The following is a 26167-nucleotide window of genomic DNA, read 5'->3' on the forward strand; positions in this document are numbered from 1 at the left end:
AAAGCACAAGAGATGATGTTTGTGGAATGTGAATACCAAGTGCAGGGAGCAATAATATACATGAAGAAAATGCAAGAGTTGTGCATATTGATGAAGGTGGCCCTTTGCTACTATCAGTATAGTGAATGCAGGATTGTGGATGTGTAAAAGATGATGTAAATGATGCTACAGGCGAATGGTGCAAGGGCATAAACAAGTAATATTGCTGTGAATAGTATGTCACAAGTAGTGAATGAAAGGGGAGGAGCCACAGAGGTGTTGGGGTGTAGCTACTGCAGTGTGAGAATGAAGTGTATTAGGTGGTCAGGTGCGGCAAGGCCGCAGTGTGATGAAGGTAAATGTGCACAGGAGATGTTGTGTAACAGGTAAATGTGCATATGCTGGTGGAGGTAAATGGTGTGGCTGTGTAGTGGTCATTACATTTAACAGATAGTATATGCTGTGAATTGTCACATGAATGTAGTGGTAAGTGTGTGCACGATGGGTAGTGATGAAGTGAATAGTGCATTTTGCAGAAAAAAAAATCTTAACAGCAAATATGTTGTGCATGCTAAAAGGGGTAAGTGTATGTAAGGGTGCAAGTGAGTGCCTGTGAGAAGATGGTAGACATGTTGGAGGTTGGCAGGGCTGTGGGCATGTGCTATGGAGATAGCCACAATATGGTAACAGTGGATGCCACTGTGAAGGGTTGTACAAATGAAGGTGAAGTAGCTGTGAAAGTGTGAGAGATGTGGAAGATGGACGATGTTGTAACATCAATGGGTGATGCACTGTGATACACTGTGCACAGGAAAATGCAGGAGAGGTGTGGTCATAGGTGGAATTGTGCATATGTAACAGTGCATTTTGCAGGTATAAAGGGTGTTGTGCAGTGAGATGAAGTGATGAACAATATGATTTTGCAGGAAGATGGCCCTTCAGCAGATCCGATATATCATCAGCAACAGCGGACTCCGATCCTCCCCGAAAGGGGACAACTCAATCGCCTTGACTACTATTTTCTAATGCTTTGTTTGTGGTAATGTATCTGGCAGCTCTTCGTTGGTAATGGCTACTAGTGCCATCTTTATAGAGGTTCCAGAATTTGCATCCATTATATGAGGAGCCAATAAAAAAACCTTTCACAGTTGTGCTTAACGTAATGTTACTTGAAGACTCCAATATAATGTATATATGTGGCAATGAAAGAACAAGCAAAGCTATTGAAGAGATTCAATATATAATCAAAGGATCATCATCTGTCAATGAACATGAAAACACAAAGGGGGAATCAATATAAATTTGCATATTCATTGTAAGAAGCACATAGAGGATTAATACTGAGCTATCCCTCTCTGGTTTGATTCACCCAAGCATATGGGAGGCAATAAACATAAGTGTTAGGTCTATTCCAATTGAAATTAAGAAAGACCAAAGGCACTTCAAAAAGAAAAAAAGATAGAGAACATACGGAGAGCAGAGATGGTAGGATGCTGAGAAACAAGATACAGGAACATAACAGTGTTGCCGTATATGGATCAATATATTCATGTGCAGGTGAGCATAGTTCCATCTAATTCTCGATAGAACTAAAAGTTAGCTAGCTTATGTAGAATGGGTTTATCGGCTCAAGGGTCTTGAGATTCTTCTTGAAGTACTCTCTTTGTGATCGCATATAGGGGATAACATAGCAGGTGCCAGCTGAATATCTTTATTTCATCGCTTGGATCACGGCAGAGCTCTGGATTTGTTCACCATACCTTTGAAGTGACCTCTCAATTGAGATTCACTGTGAACAAAACCCTGTTCACAGGCTCACACACAAGACATTGACATACACGTTTCAGGGATTTCTTAAATGCTAAATGGAAAGCAGGTAAGCGCAAATGAGATGAAAAATCAATAGATGCAACAGGTAAAACAAATTGAATTTGTCATAAATTAGAAATCTCCAGAATCATGACTTAATGCAGGCAACTTTCTGCAACGGAGCATGTAAATGAAAATTAATAGCAGATAACTGAAATTCAAATTTCATCAGAGTATAAATAAATGCATATAAGCAGAGAAAGAAAATTAATAGCAGATCAAAGATCGTTTGATCTGCTTTCTCAAAAACACTTGCCGGAAAAATCGACACCCCGTCATCCAATCAATCGATCAAATTTTGAAATTTTATCTCCCGAACTTGTTGCAAGGAATCAAAATATGCCAAGCGAAATGAAATAAAGCCTTGAAATGCTATGAAATGAAATAAACAGGAAATCATAATGCTAACAAAAATCAGAATGTAATGACCAATGAAAATATAAAATCAAATTTCGAGAACAGAGACAATAACGTGAACAGGGAATTGAAAACTCTCTCTCAAAAAAAAATGAAAGCAGAAATAGAGAATCGACAGGAGAATAGAATGAGGATTCAAATGAACTATATACACTTACTGAATCGGATCGCACAAACAGAATAGGAATAAATAACTTACGAAACAAAATAAAATGTTGGAACACATTCGTTCCTTTTGATGTTGCATATTTACATAGATCGATACTTGCTATATACAAGATCGATGCTATGTGGATGCTCTTAATGGGGGCAATTAACCAGAAAAACTTAAAAGAAAATATGGAAATCGGAAATTGTAGAAGGAAATTAAATATCTATTACAATTGGAAATCAAAGCTAAATATAATGAATTAAAAGGGAAAAATGTGTTGGAATAGGAAACATTTCGATTGCTGTTGCACGAGGTGGGTTGAGATTGCAATTGGCAACTCAACGTCACCAATGGTGCGCTAATGGGAGCCCAAAACAGAAAACAAAAAAGAAAACAAAAAACAAAAACCAAAGAAGCAAAAGAGGAAGAAGAGTACTTACCGTGGCTGGTTGCAAAAATTCTGAAAGAGGGAGTCGTGGCTCCTTTAGTGGCTCAGAGGGGAAGAGATCAGAGAAAAAGGGGGGAAGAGATCAGAGAAAAAGGGGGGAAGAGGAAGGCGATCATCAGATGGGGAGGTGAATGGCGGATGATCTTCAATACCCCCCCCCCCCCCCCCCCCCCCCCCCCACACACACACACACACACACACCGCCCTTCTTATAACAGAAGGTCGTTGAGGGGATTTTCAAAGGAGGTCCAAAAAGTTTTAAAAAATTTTAGAATAGTGGTTAGTTAAAAAAAGGTTTCCTTGAAAGTGGTTTTTAATAAAACCATTTTCAAAAGGAGCTTCTAAAACCGATTTTTTTTGTGTTTTTTTTTCTACTTTATTTTTTTTTTGTTCTTTTTCTTTACATTTTCTACATTTTTTTTATGTTTTTGAAATAAAAACTTCAAAACTATGGAAAAATGAAGGATTTTAAACTATTTTTGCAAATTTTAAAAAAATATTTACAAAAGATGGGTTTTCTGAGAAATCGTGGTTATCCTTTAGAAATTTTTTCAGAAAACATGTTTTTGGATCCGAGGTTTTGAGGCAATTTTTGAGTTTTGGACCTCGAATCGAGAAATACAGAGTAAATGGATCCAAATGGATGTCGGATGGACTATCTGAGCCATTCAGAAACTATTTTTGAATTTTTTTAAAATTCGATTTAGAAATTGGATAACAGGGCTCAGATTTTGGGTTTTGATGCTGGATCTGGATCCGAAATTGAGTCAGATATAGAAAATGGATTTAGATTCCAGTGAATCTGAGAAATAACTAAAATTTATATTGAAATTGACTCAATTTTACTCAAAAAATGGAGGCCAGAGGCAAAAAGGGAATTTTTGGATTTTTTTTTTTAAAAAATTTGGGGTGTTCACACAAACCTAGGTGCTCAATCATTGTTTTGGGGCGTGTTTGTCTTATATACGGGAGCCCCATGCCTACACGGTTGTTTGTGCGAGTGGCGCTATCAGTACCATTCTCGTAACTCTTTTTTGTATCATGAGTCTATTCAGTGAGGGCCCATACCCTATTTGTTTTCATAATCTTGAAAACCCATAATTTGACTGGGGCATAGGAGATGTAAAGTGAACTCCACACCATGTTCGAAGCGAGATCTACTCGAGTCGACAAACAACTCACTCAATTGGGCAATGACATAGTTACGCTCAATGGAAAGCTGGATGAGAAATTTTGACAACTCCTTGTGTGTATCGATAAACGCAATAACAATCAAGATGATCGTAACATGGAATTCGCCAAGGGCAGCCAAACCTCAAGGTCAACCAACAAACTATATCAGGCTTACCAACCCCGGCTGGAATTTTCAAAATTTGTCAGAGCTGACCCTACTAGTTGATTGTTTCAAGTTGAGCAATATTTTTGAATTGTTAGGTTACCTGAAGAGGACTAGGTGGTCTTCGCCTCGATCTACCTCATAGAAGATGTCATCAACTAATATCATTGTTATTGTCTCAGCTAGGGACACTTACTTGGGAGGGCTTTTCTAGAGTTCGGCCACCGCCAAACCTGGGTCCACCGTCCATACTTGGCTTGAACCAAGTACCAAGCTACTTGAGGTATAATCTTGATGCAACATAGAGAAACATGAGAGAGAGAGGCCTAGGAACCAAGGCATAGGTGAGAGAAAGATATACATTTTTTGAGAGAGGGTGAGATAAGAGGCAACTTAAAATAGGGTTTTACAAGGTCTATATATAAGCACATGAAAGGCTATTTATAGCCATCACAAGTTATAAGATTCAACTTAAATAAAATCTAAATAAAGGTAAGTCTTCACTAGAATTAGGTATCACCTACTTGGCCTAAGTGTATTTCAAATAAATACCTCATTGACTTAGGTTATATTAGGTTAACACTTCCTTGACTTGGTCAAACTTAGCCAAGTTAATTCTAACCAATCTCTATCATTCTTAGAATCCCCCCCCCCCCCCCCCCCCACATCCTTCCATTTTTCAAAAATAGAAAAAGTTGCCTCATAGGTGGGCCCCACAAGGGCTGGTCGGTTATGGGGTAGGTTGGTGGATTTGAATCCCATTTGTGCTTTCAATGTTGAAATGAGGTGGTGCCCTTGGAGTGGGTCATGCTGGTCCACTATGGCGCTTATGGTGATGTGGCTTGCATGATTGATGTGATGATACTTGGCTTGGGTCCCACTTAGTTGAGTTGGCTTGCTTGGAGAATGGATATGGAGCAACATCATTTGGATCATCCAAGTCCCTTAGTATAATGAATATGTATATGGATCTGAGTTTGTCATACTTAGATCTATTTGGGACAATAGATGTGGGTTGAAGTCTTTTACACTGGTATCCGCTTTGATTGACTGGGCAATAAAACATTAGCAGGGTCCATCAAATTTTGGTTTGTATCAATAATCTACCTTTATTCTTCATGGGCATAGAACATAAATACCAAAGTTTAAAACCCAAGCCCACCACATACTTGATCAGCTTAGATGGTGCAGAGAACTAGTATGTCCAACTAAGGCTGCTAATTGAGACAAACTAGCCAAGCTTAGCTTACTCGAGCTTGGCTCAATAAGGGGGCATTTGTGGATGTTGCTGTCTGCACCTTACGCAAATGGCAAACATGAGGGATGCCTAAAACACAACATCCCATATGTCCTGGGGCGATCTTTCGGAATGGGGCATGTGCAATGCAGAGTTCTACTGAGTGAAAAATGCATCGTGTAGGAACAGACAATATGCGTTCGCTTGATCGATGACGTGCAGTGGTAGCACGACATGCGATAGGCATCTATATCATCGTTAGTGCATCGTTGTGTGGCGGCACAAACGTGAAGCGTTGTTCGGTTAAGCAGTGCCAGCGGATCAGAGGATGTTGCCTTTAGAGGTTTGGATATGAACCATTTGGCTTGCAAGATTGTTTCCACGCGTAGCGGTTGGATGTACGGGGGTGAGTTTGGGTTAGGGCTAATTCTCCCAGGAATCTGTGAACACCCCAAAATTTTCAAAATTTTATGAATATTCCCTTTTTGCCCCTGACCCCCATTTTCTGATTAATTGAGTCAATTTCTATCAAAATTCCAGTTTATCTCTCGGATTTTACTGTTATCAAATCCATTTTCTATATCCGACTCAATTACGGAACCAGATCCAATACCAAAATTTAAATCTGAGCCTCATTATCCAATTTGAAATTTGAAAATTTCAAAAATACCAAAAATAAATTTTGAAAGGCTCAGACAGTCCTCTGGTATCCATTTAGATTCACTGCTCTGTATTTCTCAATTCGAGGTTCAAAACTCGAATATTTCCTCAAAACCTGGATCAAAAACCCATTTTCTGAAGAAATTTCCAAAATTCAAACCCGAATTCTCAGAAAACCCTTCTTTTGTAAATATTTCTCAAAAAAATACAAAATGGTTTTAAAAACCCTTATTTTCCCCACAATTTCAAAGTTTTATTTCGAAAATACAAAAAAATGCAAAAATCCAAAGAAAATACAAAAAAAAAATTTATAGCCTAAAAACCTCTTTTTGAAAACATTCTCGTAGTTAAAACCCTTTTTTTTAGAAAGCTTTTGAAAAAACGCTATTGTGAAAATATTGAAAACTAAGGGGACCATTTTTGTAAATTTTCTTTTATGGCTTTCTGTTACAGAAATACGCCCTCTCTCTCTGAATGACTCTCGATCTTTCTCGAACTCTCCCTTGCCTACTTAACAAACCCCTTTGCCCTCTTTCCGGGGATCACCACTTCACCTCAGCATTTCCCCTTCTTCTTCTCGATCTTCTTCTTCATTTCTCCCCCCCTTTCCTCTTCTTCTTATTTCCATGGTTCTCTTTTACCTGACTGAAGGAAGTCGACCGTTCTGAAGCTTCTGCAACTACAAGTAAGTACCCTTCTTCCCTTTATTTTATTTTTTTTTTAAATTTTTCTGCTTTTATCCTCTTTGAAGCACATTCGGTAGCATCGGATTGCCTATGGCAATGTCGATCTACCCCCGTGCGACATCAATGGAGTCTTAGAACTCCAACATTTTTTCTGTTATTTTTTTTTTCTTTCCTTTCCTTTTGTCTTTCTTCTGTTGATGTTGTTTCCCTCTCTTGCTTTGCTCTTTCAGTTTCTTCTATTGTTCATGTTGGGCATCATTCATAAAGATTGACTTGTATATAACAGAGCCAATCCATGTATTGCCACAATGACAGGATGCTTGCATTCCCACATCATTTTTCCTTGCTATTTACGATTTATGGTTGAATTTCATGGGTTTATATTCAAGTTTGGATGATGTTCTTATGATTGATCTGCATATTTCAATTTATATTGGATTTCGTTTTGATTTCTTTCTTTACTTTCTGTTGGCAATTTCCTCTGGTTTTAGTTTTTCTTGTTTTCACCATTCTTTTTTTTTGTCTTGATCTCTTGTTCATATTTCCGATTTCTTACTTCCATCCCCTTTTCTTATTTTGATTCTTGTGTTCCCGTTTAAAGGTCTATTTACAGTTGGTTTCTCGTTTTGATAATGTTCAATGTTTATCTTCTTTCTTGCTGCTGTAGATTCGTTGTTATATCTTTGAAAATCTTGTAGTCATCGTGGTTGTTTTGAATTAACACCTGATTATCAGTGTAATTTCAGTCTAATTCCCTCATTTTCTTTCGATTTATGCCAGCACTTCTCATTTCTGTTTTGGGATATTAATTCAGCATCATGTTTCATTATTTTTCAGCATTAAGTTTGCTTTTGCATTTGATTCAAAATGTCTTTGATTTCCTGTATTTTCTCCATTTACTACCTGGTGTTCGTTCTGTCGAGTCTACCTTACCACTACAACAATCCTCTATCTACCCCACATAGCTTCTGTAGTTGTATTTGATCTACTTTTGCTGCTTTGATATTGTTGGGCTTTTGCAATTCCGTGCCTTCCTGCATTTTCTGTATCTCATACAACATACTACCCACTGCATCCACGAGGGTTCACCACCTCCTGTCCATGATAGCATCATGGATATGTCGTTGGCATCATGTGGGGAAAGAAGAACAACTTCATATAACCCCAATTCCACCTTGCGATTCTCAATCCATGGACTGTAAAGGGGCTTCTCTGAGCCCATCGAATTTGCAGAACTTGGTCTGTTTACAATTGCATTTGCCGAGCATATTTTCTCTTGTTATGGGGATCCGAAAATTGGGTTACAATGCTTTTGGAAAGTTCAAGAAATCTTTGGGAGATAAGCAAATGGGTAAAGTTGGGTCATGGCTTCATCTACTTATGGTTTATTTGCAAAATGAACGGCAAAGCCTTGACAAGAAATTCTTTCTGGGATTAGTGTTGACAGATCCTGTATCTCATATGTCTCCCCATCTCTTATCTCTGCAACTCGCAACCCCTATGGCTTTTGATTTAAAAGTAATACCGGAGACAACAACCAGTTCATATGTTAGTGATTCATTTTGCACCAGAGGATTTCTGGATCCCTGCCCACCAGGAGTACACCCTGCTTCGCCCTCTCAGCAAGGTTTGTCCTTCATTTCTGGTTCCAGACCATACTCATCCCATGTCAGGTGGTAAACCATGGTAGCCCCTAGGCAGAGCCCTCGTGGGCATGTCTCTTAACGTTATTTCATTGAAATCCTTTGTGACGTATACCACCATTATGTGACAAATCCAAGAGGAATCATCTCCTTGGCTGTCATAGTTCATAAGTCAATTTCTTAATGAGATTCCAGAGAATTTGATCTATCAAAGTGCATATTGCGTAAGATATTTATAGTCAAAATGAAGATAAGCTGGTCCCCTGTCAGATGTTGTCACTACCTGTTTTGCAGAATCCACTCAGACCATTTTTTTTTATTTATTTTGAGGCTGGATCCAGCAGATATGTTGTATATATTAATTGACCTATTGATTTATTCAAAATCTGATAGATTTTTGCTGAACCACAAGAATCATTCAGCGCCATCACATAGTCAATGGTCTACTAAAGCTACTGAAGATCATATTGAATCATACCATGAGTTTGTCTTTATTAATATTACCGCAAATGCATTTCTTTTGTTCTGGGAACGGTATACATTGCTTGTTTATCATTCTCAATAGCAGATGAAGGAAATTCAATTTGATAACTTGCTCTGGGTGGATTGCATTAATTCATTGCCACTTGTGTGATTTAGTTTGCCAGATTTAGAAGTTGCTGGACCTTTTTTTTTGCAAGAATGTGTGTACTTGCGTTTGGGAAAGAACAGAGGATCAAAGTCACATTTGGGCGTTGGCGATGTCCATTGCAAATTCAGGCCCCATAGCCCATCCATCCTCCGATAAGGTAAGTTTTACAGTTATTATCACACCTTTGCTGAGCATTGCAGTAGCTTTTTACTGTATTTTACATCTAAGCTTCGCCTTTGGGCTTCACTATGTTCCGTTAACCAAATTTCATTATACTCTCTCATTGAATTTCATTACTGCAGTCTTTTTTTTTTTTTTTTGCAGACTGAATACTATTGAGAATCTTAGAAAAATTTCAACTGAATGTTATTGATCAACTGGAATCTTCGTATACTGATATGCATTTGATATTAGGTTTCAACATTCATAATATGTTGTTGCATTGTCTTTTGATTCAAACCATTTTAAATTGAATTCCAGGTTGTAGTTACAAATGCTTATTGTGTAACTTTTTCATTTGATTAAAACCCCTTTCCATTTGATGCTCATGGTGCGATCTCACTGTAAATTATAAATTTGTCACAATTTTATGGTAAAATTCTACTATAAATCGCTGCTTACCCCCAAAAGTATGTGTGAAAGTCTTTTGAATTAGCATCTAGAGTTAGCAAGACTTGAATTGTGGCACTGAGATTTTGTTTAGCAGTATATGTATGTGTCAGTCTTTGTTTATATGAGTGACTTTGTGCTAATAGTGTGTCAACATTAGGTGAATTAACATTGGGGTGTGAGTTAACACACATTGCTTGTTTGGATTGGAGTGTTAGTCAGTCCGTGTAAAGAGTTAGTTAATCTGCAAGTTAGTGTAAACAGTGTATGTTGACAGTTAGTTGATAGTTAATGCATGTGAGCATCTTATCAGGTCCCATGCGCATAGGCTCCCATACACTGCATCTAGTCGGCTGAGGTGGCACATCTTTTATGTGCCGCTGGCCAAGCGGTTAGCCCCTGCTGACATATGCGTTGAAGTGACATTGGGCTGACTGGCTGCCTGCTGTCATGTGCACTGGCCACACGCCTATTTATTTATAAACCCACGCTGGCAACTGAAGCCTCTAGCTGTTTAGCTGCGCTCTACATGGCTGCGCTGACTGATACAGCCGAATACCCGGCCTGTGATGCTGTTATAACTGAGTGCTCAAACTGCGGGTCACATCAGTGCAACCTTTTCTATGTGAAGGGTTACATCCTTCGGTGACGGTAGAGTTGTATATAAGCACTTGTTCATGTTGTGTTAAAAGAAAAACAAAGAAGGCATCAAGCCTTTTAGCTAAGTATGTGCAAGCGAGTGTGTGGGACTTAGGCCAGTTGAAGCCAGTGCATACTTGAAGTTGAAAATTTGTACGAGGGACACCAACCATGGTGTTTGGGTTGCTCACCTCATGGCTGAGCAGGCACCTATGAGCGTTAGTCTTTTTTTTCTTCTCTCTTTTTTTTAAAGGGGTATGGTAAGTCAGCTTTGTTGATTAGATATTGATCTGTTACAGAACATGCTTTCCCCTGACAAAAACGTATCCTTCTCTGTTAGAGAGAGAGAATTATGCAAAAGTCAAGCTGGGGGAATAGCCCCTGCCTTGTAGTTAGGGTTGGAATCGGTTCAGATGGCACACTCTATGGTCTTAGTCGAGGCAAGAGCGAGGTAAACTAAGGTGGGGTTGCTTCTACTTGCAGCTAATGGTTGGAAGAAACCCTAACTTGTCGTCTTTTCGGGATTCGATTCAAGTCGGAATCGGTCTGATTTGAAGCGATTTTTGGGTAAGGACTATGTAGGGTTTTGGTGTCGCCTACAGATCCGGACAGACATTGGTGCTAGCAGATTGTATTGTATTTGTACGTCATTGTTCGTGTGTTAACAACGCAGCGCAGTGCGACAGCAGTTGCAATGCACACTTGATTGTGCCGCTGCAGGTGATCTGCCGATCCATTGGTACGCGGGCGAAGCAGCGGTGCGCAGTTGCGCGCGCAGGACAGGAGGGAGGGAGGCCAAGGGAGCGGAGTGGCGGAATGCGATGTGCTGCTACGTGGACGTGGCCCCTCTTGTGGCGCGAAGAGTGCCACTACCACCAACCTGATGCTTCCATCCTTCATGCCTTCTCCTTACCAAATCTCTTCTTGACGACGACGACGACGGCGATAAGAAGAAAACACAAACACACAACGTCTTCGTCGCACTCACAACTCACCTCGTTGCTCGAGCAGTGCCGCAACCTCTCCCACATAACCCAAACCCATTGCTTCATGGTGTCGAGGGGCCTCGACCAAGACAACACCCTCCTCAGCAAGCTCATCGACTGTTCCGCCTCTTTGGGCTTCCCAGGCTACGCGTACGCCTACTCCCTCTTCCAGCGTAAGGACGGCCCTGACATCTACCTTTGGAACACCATGATCAAGGCTCTCGCTCACACCCCTCATGCCGTGGACTCCATCTCTTTGTACAATAGCATCCAATCCATTGGCTTCCGACCAGACAGCTATTCCTTCCCTTTCGTTCTCAAGGCTTGCGCTCATCTCTCCGCCACCGAGGCCGCTACGGCGATCCATGCTCAGGCCTTTAGAATGGGTTTGTGTTGGGATGTTCACGTCCAGACGGGTTTGATCCAGGCCTATGCTGCCTGCGGGTGTCTGTCATCTGCGCGCCAACTGTTCAACGAAATGCCTCAAAGAGATGTGATATCGTGGAACGCCATCGTTGCAGCGTATGTGAAGTTCGGGGATATGGACACTGCGCGGAAACTGTTCGAGCGAATGCCCGACAAGGATGTGATCTCCTGGACGGCGCTCATTGCTGGTTACGCGCAGGTGAACCAACCTAACGAGGCTATCTTGCTCTTTAGGCGAATGCAACTTGTGGATGTAGAACCGGATGAGATTACCATGCTGTCGGTTCTTTCTGCATGTGCTCAATTGGGCGCTCTCGAACTGGGTGAATGGATTCACGGTTACATCGATAGGCAAAAACTGTACAGGATTGTTCCGCTTACTAATGCCCTGATCGATATGTACGTCAAATCCGGTCGCGTTGATAAGGCGCTAGAAGTTTTCAATGGTATGATCAACAAAAGTGTTATAACTTGGACTACCATGATTGCAGGGCTTGCTTTACATGGGTTAGGTAAGGAAGCTTTGGAAATGTTTTCTAGGATGGAAAGAGCTAAAGTTAAGCCGAATGATGTAACTTTTATTGCTATCCTCTCCGCATGTAGCCATATAGGATTTGTTGAAGCTGGTCGATGCCTTTTTGAGAAAATGAGATCGGAATACAATATTGCACCCAAGATCGAGCATTATGGCTGCATGGTTGACCTACTTGGGCGTGCTGGTTACCTGCTCGAGGCATTTCATCTAATAAACGAGATGCCATTCAAAGCAAATGCAGCAATATGGGGGGCTTTGCTAGCTGCTGCAAGGATTCATGCTGATGTTGAATTAGGTGAGCTTGCACTGAAGCATCTCATTGAGGTGGAGCCACATAATAGTGGCAATTACATCCTTGTATCCAATATATATGCTGCTCTTGGAAGATGGGACGATGTTGGGAATGTAAGGAAGGTAATGAGGGATAGAGGGGTGAAAAAATCTCCAGGGGGCAGTTATGTTGAAGTGGGGAACACTGTTCATGAGTTTATTGTGGGAGATAAGTCTCATCCACATGCTGAAACAATATATGAAGTGGCCTCTGAGATAGATTTACAGTTGAGAATGGCTGGTTATGTGCCAAATATATGTGGTAGTTTGCTGGATTTTGATGAGGGTTGAACAGGTTGCACGGTGAGCAACTCAGGCCTGTTATATCTGAAAAATTGCTTCTACCATAATAATTACTGAATGGACTGTAGAGGTATCCACACCCGGTTCCTTGGATCTGAAAAGAACCATAAAACCAAGGGATGACTCAATCGCAATTATCTACTTCCGAAAAATCACCGAATTTGCATATGATGGAATGGGTGTCAAAAACAGTAGTATCTTACTAGATCACAGGGAATAGCAGCATACTTTACCAGGCCCGTATGTGGTGCTTTAGCAGTTATTCCAAAGTTACTTGTGATTCTTTTGCTCTCACCTTTCATGAAGTGTCAAGTAGCTTTGTCACTTGAGGCACAATACTGGTTTAGAAGTTATTAGTTTATAACATAATAAAACCATGATAGCCAAACTTGCTTATGAAATAAAAAAAAAAGTGTCACATTGAAACAATATTCTTGTTTTCTGTTTCATGGTCATGAATTCCATACCTTATTGCAGACTTTATTATGGAAATAATGTTGATGTTGATACACAATGACACTAGTGGAGCATGATGATGGGACATGATATGTTGATAACTATGACAGTAGGTGGAAACACTAAAATCTTAGTACTACCAGGGAAAAAAGGTAAAGTTGTCATTTGTATGAATCTAGCTAATTCACTTGCATAAATGAAGTTTGCTATAAAGTATCTTTCCTGATTGGTATAGACTAGCTGCATAGTGGTGGTCATCTATGGAACACCACATTTTCCTGCCTTTATATCAAATTATTCTAGGCCATTATATACCCACAGGGCCACAGCATTTCATTGCAGAAAATGCTTGTTGAGATTAAGGTTTTCATTAGCATAACAGTTAAATAGGATCTGCATTACTATTTGATATGTTCTGCTGGTGGAAAACATCCATTCCCATATTCTTTGTGTTTGAAGGCACACAGAAAACACTGAGAAGTCACCTAGCTACTTACCAACTATCATTCTCTTTTGCAAGTCATGATCTATGTTTCTCAAAGAGCATATTTTTATTTCTTTCCTTTGCTATTTTTCATGGCATTGCATGTTGGTCCGTCTATCTCATTAAATCATAGTAAAAGTCGTCACTGAATTCTGTGCTTTGAAGCCCCAAGCCTATAAGAATGCTTGCCCAGATGATGAGCACCGCGTGCCAAATGACATGACCAGTTCCTGCATGCAAAATAGACAGAATAAATTGTTTAATGCCAAGAATCTTAATTCTTGCACAGTGAAAAGTTTAAAGATAGAAGGCAATCATACATTCTCATATTTACTGGTGTCAGTCAAACTTGGTGTCCTAGGTTCAGTTTTAAAGGAGTATACGGTGTTGGCAATTTTAAAGGGCATCTGAGAAATACCTGCATTTGGATTTTTCTCTTTCAATTTAGACTGGTAAGAAACCAAAGGAAGTACATGTTCTGTATCCACTTCTTCCGACATGGACGATACTCCTAGTGATTTCATCTGGTTTGAATAAGGCTGTTCTCTGGCACTAATTTGGGTGGATCCATATACGTCCTCCATGTTATCATATTTTGCTGTTGCGTCTTCTTTTGGCACGAAAGCTTCAACTTGGTCCCTCCTGTAAACTGGTGTTTGTCGTTCGTTACAAGCTTCCTCCGTGTTGAGAGTGTTCTCAATTTGCTTCTGGCATTCTGACCATTGTTTGGGTGCCTCCACACTATCACTGGCTTTTTCAGTGTTCACCATATCTGATGTGTAACCATGCTTACATTTGCTATTTGTGTGAATCATATCATTTGACAAATGCCGAAACCTGCCAGCTAACTCTAGGCTAGGAGATTTCATCTCATTGATTAACGCAGTCATTGAAGGTAACCCAGGTTTTGACAAATTATAACTCTTCTTCGTGTAATCATATGAATACACCTTCTCATTGCTTACCTTTCTGGATCTTCTTTCTGAAACCGTGCCTGGTGACAAGCTCATCTTTTTTGTAGCAATGGATTTCTGTATGCGTCATACATTTTTCAAGGGCTTGGATATGGCAAGATCTTGCTTACCATGGGAAGTTTGCAGAATAGTCGTTTCACTTTTCTGGGAACAAAACCAAGGGCATTCACTTAAATCAGTTTTTTCATCCTTCTCACTTTCTGATTTTCCAAAGCTTTCTTGGCTTGGATTAGCCTGGGAACCAACAGAACGGTTCAGGTTTTCATTTTCTTGAAAAACTACCATTTTGATTTCACATTCTGATGCATCCTGACTACACTCTCTTTCATAATCTACGCTTGATTTACAATGAAAACCTGTTATGCAGCTATTCCTGGAAGCACTGCAATCTGAGCCATACTCTGTCCATGGCATTATTTTGAGGGATCTGATGGAATTAGTACTATTCGGTGTAGATTTTTTCGTTTCAACATGCATGTTTTCTTTCTCACATTGCGGTTGAAGGGAAAGTTTTATAGGACGACTATTAGGCCCACTTTACTATATGGTACGGAATGTTGGGCTGCCAAGAGACATCATATTCAAAAAATGAGTGTAGCTGAGATGCGTATGCTGAGATGGATGTGTGAAAATACAATAAAAGATAAGATTCGGAACGAGAAGATACCTAAGAAGGTAGGCGTTGCACCCATTGAAAATAAGATGAGAGAGAATCATTTACGGTGGTTTGGACATATTGGGCGAAGGCCTAATGATGCTCCAGTTAGAAGGATGGAGAAATGGGAAAATACATTAGTTAAAAGAGGTCAGGGTAGGCCTAGGAAGACATGGATGGAGGTGATAGGAAAGGATATGAATGCTTTGAATCTCACCGAGGACATGGCATTGGATAGAAATGATTGGAGGAGAAGGATTCATGTGGAAGACCTTGAATGATTTTCTTTTTTGGTTCATATCGCCGACCCCAATTGTTTTGGGATAAAGGCGTAGTTGTTGTTGTTGTTGTTGTACTAGATTTTTGTCGGCTATAGACTGTTGATTTCATGAACCTGGGCAAATTCAACAGTGAACCTGATACAACATTCCTGATATTTGGCTTGTCTGCCTCTAGAACAATTTGTGGTTCTTCACTAGATGGGTGCACATCTCTTAGATTGGAAATATCGTTTCTTTCAAGATGCCCAAAATTTGTATTTAGAACATGTGTGGTTGATTGGATTCTGTTTATAATATTCTTGCACTTTGATTCAAGGTCTCTCGCCTTTTGCAGCAATTCAATCACACTTTTTTGTTGAAATCAGCAAAACAAGCCATGCCAATAAGATCATCCTGGCTGGACCAACTTTCGTTAGTGCTCTTGCAAAAGAAATATAATTTTTAACCACTTTGTTTTCTTTCTCCTTATTAACCATGAAGTTTTCTTCTGTAGGTGATACTGACTGCAGAAAGTGAAACATAAAGATAGAGTGACAATGGCTTCTAGCCATCTTACACTCAAAACAGAATAGAAACAAGAGAAACTTACAGATGTTTCCTCATACCCAAGGTGGATGCTTCTAACTCGCTGTGCAAAAGCCACTGAACAAGCAGTCTCACAGAGGTCTTCTTCGGGACTGATGTGAACAAGCATTAGAGTTCTTGAATCCCCTCCTGTAAAAATGTTTCCGATATGAGGAATTTTCAGCGAGATTTGCTGACATCAAGATCTTAAAGAGAATCCTATCAATTACCAAGAGAATCCCTGAGAACTTGCGTTAATTTGCTGTTCCTGTCAAATTAAAGTTTTTGGTTCAAAATTGGCTAATGTTTTCTGAGGACAAAATCTCCAAAAAACAGAAAAAAAGGAGGCAAAGGGTCCCAAATAATGGGTTTTATAGAGAGAAAGCAGGGTATTTACCTGTAAGGTACGTGGACTCTCTTCTTTTGGAGTGCACTAATGACATCACCAATAGCAGACAGTGAAAGATTAATGGCCCTGCCTTCTTCAAGCCTTATCCCTCTTGCCCGTGTCTTGAGTAGGCGTTCGCTTCCTCCTAGGTCACGAGGAGCATCAGAATGGGTGGCAGAGATGCGGATCAGGCTACTCTGAACAGAGATCACAAGTGATCAGGAGGGCTCCACAAATTCCAGTGTGGATCGTGATACTTTTGAGTCATTGTGTTCAAGGAAGCACTTACCAATGTGATCTGCTTGATGTTTCATTTGAATTGGTTGCAGCAGTGTATCTGAAGCGTCTGCCTAGCCTATACAACCTTTTTGCTTGATTGAAGTCACCTACTGTGATGGATACAAGGTTCTCGATCTGAACACCACCATTGGGATCTGTTTGGATCGAGAGGCTGAGCGGTTAAAATGCTATCGAGTTAGTGAATGTTGTGGAAAGCTCATGATCCGTTTTTGTAATTTTGGTAAGTTTAGATTATATGTATGCTTACTGTTGTTTTGGCAAGCAGATCCCTCAGAGTTCCCATGTAAATTTCCAGCATGCTGAAAGTGAATTTGAATTTACTGTTGCTATCTAATGTTTGATTGAACAGCGTCTCAATTGCACGAGGCATTACACCTGGACAGTCCTCTTTTCCTTCCTAAGATATGTTAAACAAAGAATCAATCTTGTTGTTCTAAGATTCACCATAGCATATGATCAAAAGTTCAAAACACAGTACGATCAAATTGATACAGTTCTAACCATACTGAAACTCTTCCCAGTGCCTGTTTGCCCATATGCAAAGATACAAGCGTTGTAGCCATCCAACATGGACCTGATGACCGGTTCTACTTCTGTGAAGACTTAATCTGTAGGTTTCCGAGAAAGAATCAGTCTGTTTGCAACTCTGAGAGTACCGATACAGGACGTGAAGACCTAACTGCGTTCTTTAAATTGCACCTTGTGAAGACCCTGCGGGGAAAACCCTGTCGAATGATTACTGCTTTCGCTTGTTCTTGGCAAAATTGATCACCAAATTACTGGTATCTGATGCAACGACTGATTCTATGCTGCTGTCTTGATCTCCTGAAAGCATGGGTCTAATCCGGCAGAATACACTAATATTCCCTGCATTGAGAAGTCATTGATGCTCAGCATTGTTAGGTTGATGTACTATGCCTTTGCAAGAATGTTAACAGCAATCTCCAAATATGATCTCAAAAGAAGGAAACAAGAGAATCGCCTTTCAAGTCTAGGAAATCGTTCAGAGCCTGCCGCCGCTCATGGTTTACTTGGTTGAGGCGAGCCTTTAGAGAAGCAAGCTCTTCTATCACCGTGAAATTGACAAGACAAAGAAGGAAAGCGAAAGAAAATGTCATGAAAAATATTAAACTTTGTTGGCATTTCTGAAGAACAGGTTTCTTCCAGCACTAACATACATTCTGCCATTCAGGTCCACTGAAGAAGTTGGCATTTCAGAGAAGAAGACGCTTATTGGAGAACCAGATGTCCCGTCAGCTGGTAAATCCTGGATTGTATGACAAGAGACTCAGCCCAACTAGAAGCAAAATATGTTTCGAGTGCTGGAAGCGATTGGATTGATTCAGCCAGGTTTGGAACGGATCTTGATAGTTCCGTGTCTTCACCGGCCTCATCTCCCTGGTCAAGGACCATCACTATCTTTTCCTCTAGATTAGCCCATTCATTCTAACCGAAACTGAAGAATTATGGTAATCGGAGGGTGGAAACGGATGTGGATGAGTACCCAAACTCGATTCTTTAGGAATTCAAAACTAAGCCGTTATTGTGAAAAAGATTTGCCTATCCATATACATGAAAAAGGAAAGACCAGGGAAGAAAAAAAGACACGCTCACCTATTCATGGGATCCACTCACTCTTCTTGGAGACCTTAGAGAAGAACAGAAACATTGAAAGGAATGGAGATTTGTAGACAAATCAGTTGTCGAATAACATGAAAATAAGCGATAAGGTGCTCTCTCTAGAAATGATTTTAGCAGAAGTAGCCATATAAGACTTGTGCGATCCATGGGATGCAAATAAGTACAATTTTAACATTGTGGAAAAGGATGAGACCAAATCGCCTGTTCATGCTCAACAGTCAGAAAACTACGTGGTTGCCAATTACCCCACCCAGACAGATGAAACCGGGACAACAATTTTCCAACATCACCAAACAAAGACCATATTGGAAAAAGAAAGTCATGTTCAACATCCAAGAACCGTCCTAATTTACGTATTCGTGCTTCAGAGTCGGTGCTTTAAACAAGGAAATTTATTATGGTAAAAGCGAGGAGAGACAGCGAGAGAGGGAGGACTTAGTGGGACCGTGGTTTTTTGATTCATTTTTGAAGGCTCAAGATCTTGCGGGAGATCCTCACTAGCTTGGCGCGCAGACGGATGTTCAAGCACAATACAAATATGCCTAAGCTCCTTGTTTGCCCGTGAGCGAGTATGAGGCACCACTTGTGTGTACTAGTCTACAAACCACGCCTAGTCTAGTAAGTAAACAACTTACAAGGCTGAGAGGGGGTTTCATCTAACTTATGCTAGTGGTTACAAGCTTACTTTTCAATTAAACCAAACAATAAAGCAAATGATTGAATTATGCTTGGCGTTGTCGGCGCACGACTATGGCCGCACCAGGCGCACAGTCTCAACTGCGCGCATTGCATCGATCGTAGTCTACTATGCTCACAGATGCCAACCCCTGCAGGTCAGTGTAGGAGTCTATTCCAGTTTAGGTGTCATTTCACCCCTTCTCATTAGAAAAATTATCATTTTACCCCTAGGTCACCTTAGATCCCTACCAACCAGAGTCGACCAAGCTCATTTTTAAGTTCATAACAGTTAGAATGTCTGTCATTTCTAGCTCACCTGAGCTCACAATGAGTGAATCCTGTTCATTTCTGACCATTTCAGCTAAAATGAGTTTATTTCCTCAAAAATAAGTTCAATTCTAGCTCAAATTATAGTCAATTGTCTCTGAGTCAGTTAATCTCAGTCGACCCTATCCCCCTGAGTCTAACCTGAGCTCACCAGGAGTTCAAGTGGCTCGGTTCCAGTTCAAATCCACTTTCCGTAGTGTTGGGGTCTATTTTGGCTTATTTCAGCCTATTTGAGTTAAAATTGAGCTAAATCCAGTCAGTTGAGCTTCAAATTTAGTTCATCTCAGTATTATTGATCTTCATTTCAGCTCAAATTCAATGCATTTACGTGGTCCATTTCACTCTAGTGTGCATTTCTCACCATTTCTCTGAGAATTATACCATTTCTCAATCATTTAGCTTAGGAGTTTGTTTGAGTCAGTGTCATTTTAGTTCACCTGAGTTCAGAAACCCTAAAACCCAGTCCAATCCAGTTTAAACCAGTTCAAACCTCGTTTCCAGTGTCACTCTATGCCCTGCAGAGGCAAAATCATTTCTCAGACCATGTTGTTCGAAACATCATTTTATCATTCCCCCAACTGGTACAACCAATAATCAGAGCTCAAATCAGTTTCTTTCTAGAAATTTTAGCTATATCCGAAGCCCATTTCACATTTGGATCGGATCTAGTGTCGGATCTAAATCCAATTATCAAATTTCATCCTCGGACGGGAATTTTCAATTCTTTGTCTTTTCCAGGGGTCTAGGACTTCAAATTCCTCGCACAGGGTTTACATTTTGTAGTCATTTCATATCATTTTGCACCATTTCATATCATTTCATGACATTTCGTATCATTTCATGTCATTTTATCGCATTGCACTTCATTGCATGTCATTTTCGAGATCCAACACTCTTGCTTTTCAAAATATCAAATCCAGATTCGAGTTTTGAAACCCTCTTTCGAAATCAATTTCAAAAACCTGGGTTTTAGATCAATATTTGCCATTTGTCAACCCTCAGGATCTCAGATTCCTTTATTTCAAAATATTTTCCTTTGAAAGCGATCTGGATTTGTTTTAAACTCAATTTTAACTGATTTCAATTCTCGGATGGGACCCATCTAGGTGGTGTCACTTCTGAATTACTTCCTTCATTCCTCAAATTTTAGTTATTTCAGAGTTTTAATCGGATTAGGACTCTGTCTTTTTATCTTTTTAACCTTTTCAAACTTTCATTTTATTGGTTTTAAATCAAAGGTAGCCTTATCCCTTGCCTATTTCTTTCATTTTGGTCAAAATTTTCAGAGTTTTAGTCAGACTAGGACTCTATCCCAGAGTTTCAGTCAGATTAAGACTCTATCTTTCGTTTCTATTTTGCCTATTTTCAAGAAAATCTTGTAAAATCTTTCAAAAGAAACCAAAATTCTAGAGTTTTAGTTGGATCAGGACTCTATTTCAGAGTTTTAGTTGGATTAGGACTCTAACCCTGACTTCGTTTCTGAGAAAATCTTTCAAAACCTTTTTCATTTGTCTTTCAATTTTTTTTTTCAAAGTTTTAGGATTTTATCACAGAGTTTCAGTCGGCGTAGGACTCTAGTCCAGAGTTTCAGTTGATTCATGACTCTATTTAATCTGTCAATTTTTATCTGGCGATTTTAACATTGTTTCAAAAACCCTTTTTGAATCTTTATTTAACCTTTTCAAAACCTGAATGCGGGGCCCACGTAGGTGGCACCACATTTGAGGGGCTTTCAATTCATTTAGGACTCTAGTTGATTTAAAACTTTTATTTTTTTTATCTTTTGTTTCGAAACCCTTTTTGAAAAACTTATTTTTAACCTCTCTATTTCCCAGTTTTATTTTTTATTTTTTATTTTTTATTTTTTATTTTTTTTCTTTTCCTTTTTCCCTTCTTTTCTTTCTTTCCATTCTTCTTCTTTCTTTCTTTCCCTTCTCCTTCCACTCACGTACAACCCCTTCCTTCCTCTTTTCTTTCTCTCTTCTTTCTTCCCTCCTTTTTTTTTTCTTTCCTTTTTCCTTTTCTTCCTTCTTTCCTTTCTTCTCTTCCCTTTCTTTCCTTCTTCCTTTCCCTCCTTTCTTTCTTTACCCTTACTTTGATCCAGCCACCATATAGCCCTACCTCTTAAGAGAGCAAGAGAGACACAAATGCCCATTTTTGCCTCCCACACACACATCTCTCTCTCTCTCTCTCCTTCCTAAATTGATTTCTCTCATTAAAACTTAGGTTATTTTCTATTTTTCCTAAGTTAGACAACACAATCCACCACACGGTGAAGTCTCTTCAAGGGATTCACGATTTTTGCATTAATGGCTTCCCTTCCCATTCATCCTCTACCTCTCTCTTCATCGTACGGTTGGCCCTTGTAGCAGCTCCTCACCATTGGTGCTACCATCTTCAGCAGTAGCAGCCTTGCTTGAACCACCTCCAACCGATGCTTCCTTGGCAGCAACAATCACCTTCATCAAAGCCACGCCTCTAGCCATCATCAGCCTTCCATTGCAGCTACAACAACAAGGTAGAAACTTCCTCCAAGGCAACAACCACCTAGTGGTTCCAGCCACTTCCAAGCAGCCACGACATCTCCTTTAAGCAGCCCTTCTTCAAGCCACTTCTTCAGCAAGAACTTCTAAGGAAACTCCCTTCATCGGTGCAAGCTTTCATAAGGTAACATCATTTCCTCATATTTTTTTATTTGTTCCTTTTCTTAAGGACTTACCATGTGAATCTAGTTTAAAATTGGATTCATATGGCTGAATGATCTCTCTCATGGTTTAAAAAAAAATAGAAAACAAAAAAAAATGTGTATGTTACATGTTTGGACTAAGGAATTGATGAGATCCATCAATTTGATGGATTGGATCTCTCATTTTGGGAGTCACATCAAGTTAAAATCCTAACTCCCGGATTTATTTTCTTTTAGTCATGTTTTCCTACACATTTCATATTCTCAAATGCATCATAGTTAGATTTACAATTTCATTTTAGGTTTACTTTGTGTATTTAGATTAGATTATTAAGTTCTTATTCTTATTTCATTAAGTTGAGTCCAGTCAGCTTAAATTGAGTTGAGTCCAGTCAGTTGAGCTAGTGTTCGAGCTTCAATTTTAGTTCATCTCAGTATTTTCGATCTTTATCCCAGCTCAAACCCAACTCTGGTCTGTAATTCACTTCACTCTAGTGACCATTTCTCTAAAAATGACAGCTTTTCTTGAAAATTTATTCAGGGAGTTCAGTTGAGTCAGTGTCTTGTCAGTCCAGTTGAGTTTTGAAACCCTAAAAACCAGCTCAATCCAGTTCAATTTAGTTCAAACCTCAATTTTCAGTGTCACTCTGGTCCGGTAGAGCCCGAAAACCATTTCTTGAACCATTTTGCAAATTTTATCAATTTTAACACTTTTTGAACTGGTATAAGTGTCAATTAAAGTCCAATATCTAAAATTCTTCATTCGGGGTCTGCATTTTGCATAGCATTTCATAACATTTCATATCATTTCATAACATTTCATAACATTCCATTTCATTTTCGAGATCCAGAACTCCAGTTTTATAAATTTCAATCCAGATTGAGTTTTAAAAGTTTTCAGAAATTAATTTCAAACCTTGGGTTTCCAAAATTAACATTTTTACCCTCGGGATTCTAAATTTGGAAATATTTTCTCGAGAAAAACAATATGGATTTCTTTCAAACTCAAAATTTCAAATTCTAAACTGGATTTGCTTCGCAACGAGGTATTGAACTTCAAATTTTGAGCTCATTAAAAAAAGTGTCAAAAATAACTCACCTTGTTCGAAAATTTTCTAAAAGGACCATTCTACCCCTATGATCTTCAAAATGAATTTCAAAATTGAAAAATGGGCCCACTCTAAGATGGCTCATCCATTTGCATTTCCTTTTAATAATAAAAAAAAACCTTATTTTTTGTTTTTCTTTTATATTTCCATTTTTTTTATTTTGTGAAGTGTGGGACCCACAAGAGGGGTCGACCCTCTTCTCCCCCTTTATTTTTTATTTTTTTTATTTTCCTTTTTCTTTACTTTTCTTTCTTTCCATTCCTCTTCTTTCTTTCTTTCCCTTCTCCTTCCACTCACGTACAACCCCTTCCTTCCTCTTTTCTTTCCCTCTTCTTTCTTCCCTCTCTTCCTTTTTTTTTCTTTCCTTTTTCCTTTTCTTCCTTCTTTCCTTTCTTCTCTTCCCTTTCTTTCCTTCTTCCTTTCCCTCCTTTCTATCTTTACCCTTACTTTGATTCAGCCACCATATAGCCCTACCTCTTAAGAGAGCAAGAGAGACACAAATGCCCATTTTTGCCTCCCACACACACACACATCTTTCTCTCTCTCCTTCCTAAATTGATTTCTCTCATTAAAACTTAGGTTATTTTCTATTTTTCCTAAGTTAGACAACACAATCCACCACACGGTGAAGGCTCTCCAAGGGATTCACGATTTTTGCATTAATGGCTTCCCTTCCCATTCATCCTCTACCTCTCTCTTCATCGTACGGTTGGCCCTTGTAGTAGCTCCTCACCATTGGTGCTACCATCTTCAGCAGTAGCAGCCTTGCTTGAACCACCTCCAACCGATGCTTCCTTGGCAGCAACAATCACCTTCATCAAAGCCACGCCTCTAGCCATCATCAGCCTTCCATTGCAGCTACAACAACAAGGTAGAAACTTCCTCCAAGGCAACAACCACCTAGTGGTTCCAGCCACTTCCAAGCAGCCACGACATCTCCTTTAAGCAGCCCTTCTTCAAGCCACTTCTTCAGCAAGAACTTCCAAGAAAACTCCCTTCATCGATGCAAGCTTTCATAAGGTAACATCATTTCCTCATATTTTTTTTATTTGTTCCTTTTCCTAAGGACTTACCATGTGAATCTAGTTTAAAACTGGATTCATATGGCTGAATGATCTCTCTCATGGTTTAAAAAAAAAATAGAAAACAAAAAAAAATGTGTATGTTACATGTTTGGACTAAGGAATTGATGAGATCCATCCATTCGATGGATTGGATCTCTCATTTTGGGAGTCACATCAAGTTAAAATCCTAACTCCCTGATTTATTTTCTTTTAGTCATGTTTTCCTACACATTTCATATTCTCAAATGCATCATAGTTAGATTTACAATTTCATTTTAGGTTTACGTTGTGTATTTAGATTAGATTATTAAGTTCTTATTCTTATTTCATTAAGTTGAGTCCAGTCAGCTGAAATTGAGTTGAGTCCAGTCAGTTGAGCTAGTGTTCGAGCTTCAATTTTAGTTTATCTCAGTATTTTCGATCTTTATCCCAGCTCAAACCCAACTTTAGTCTGTAATTCACTTCACTCTAGTGACCATTTCTCTAAAAATGACAGCTTTTCTTGAAAATTTATTCAGGGAGTTCAGTTGAGTCAGTGTCTTGTCAGTCTAGTTGAGTTTTGAAACCCTAAAAACCAGCTCAATCCAGTTCAATTTAGTTCAAATCAGTTCAAACCTCAATTTTCAGTGTCACTCTGGTCCGGTAGAGCCCGAAAACCATTTCTTGAACCATTTTGCAAATTTTATCAATTTTAACACTTTTTGAACTGATATAAGTGTCAATTAAAGTCCAATATCTAAAATTCTTCATTCGGGGTCTGCATTTTGCATAGCATTTCATAATATTTCATATCATTTCATAACATTTCATAACATTCCATTTCATTTTCGAGATCCAGAACTCCAGTTTTATAAATTTCAATCCAGATTCAGTTTTAAAAGTTTTCAGAAATCAATTTCAAACCTTGGGTTTCCAAAATTAACAATTTTACCCCTAGGAATTCTAAATTTGGAAATAATTTCTCGAGCAAAACAATCTGGATTTCTTTCAAACTCAAAATTTCAAATTCTAAACTGGATTTGCTTCACAACAAGGTATTGAACTTCAAATTTTGAGCTCATTTCAAAAACTGTCAAAAATAGCTCACTTTGTTCGAAAATTTTCTAAAAGGACCATTCTACCCCTATGATCTTCAAAATGAATTTCAAAATTGAAAAATGGGCCCACTCTGAGATGGCTCATCCATTTGCATTTCCTTTTAATAATAAAAAAAAACCTTCTTATTTTTTGTTTTTCTTTTATATTTCCATTTTTTTTATTTTGTGAAGTGTGGGACCCACAAGAGGGGTCGACCCTCCTCTCCCCCTTTATTTTTTATTTTTTATTTTTTTTCTTTTCCTTTTTCCCTTCTTTTCTTTCTTTCTTTCCCTTCTCCTTCCACTCACGTACAACCCCTTCCTTCCTCTTTTCTTTCCCTCTTCTTTCTTCCCTCTCTTCCTTTTTCTTTTCTTCCTTCTTTCCTTTCTTCTCTTCCCTTTCTTTCCTTCTTCCTTTCCCTCCTTTCTTTCTTTACCCTTACTTTGATGCAGCCACCATATAGCCCTACCTCTTAAGAGAGCAAGAGAGACACAAATGCCCATTTTTGCCTCCCACACACACACATCTCTCTCTCTCTCCTTCCTAAATTGATTTCTCTCATTAAAACTTAGGTTATTTTCTATTTTTCCTAAGTTAG

The 26167-nt window shown here is 39.1% G+C and overlaps 1 protein-coding gene and 1 pseudogene across 1 annotated transcript; one reads left to right on the forward strand and one right to left on the reverse strand.

Annotated features, from left to right (window-relative positions):
* Positions 1-10421: 10421 nt before the first annotated feature.
* Positions 10422-13116, forward strand: LOC149814013 (Pentatricopeptide repeat (PPR) superfamily protein). Its single transcript, XM_089988844.1, has one exon. The coding sequence runs from the start codon at positions 11122-11124 to the stop codon at positions 12871-12873; it is 1752 nt and encodes a 583-aa protein (XP_089844970.1). The 5' UTR covers positions 10422-11121; the 3' UTR covers positions 12874-13116.
* A 3006-nt stretch (positions 13117-16122) lies between these two features.
* LOC149814014 (kinesin-like protein KIN-14T) lies at positions 16123-22119 on the reverse strand (annotated as a pseudogene).
* Positions 22120-26167: the final 4048 nt, after the last annotated feature.

Source organism: Nuphar pumila, chromosome 15, assembly GCF_984573655.1.
Source record: "Nuphar pumila chromosome 15, dmNupPumi1.hap1.1, whole genome shotgun sequence".
NCBI classification, from domain to species: domain Eukaryota; kingdom Viridiplantae; phylum Streptophyta; class Magnoliopsida; order Nymphaeales; family Nymphaeaceae; genus Nuphar; species Nuphar pumila.

Excerpts from the sequence above, each read along its gene's own strand:
- LOC149814013 (XM_089988844.1), top strand. The coding sequence starts at position 11,122 with ATGCGATGTGCTGCTACGTGGACGTGGCCCCTCTTGTGGCGCGAAGAG.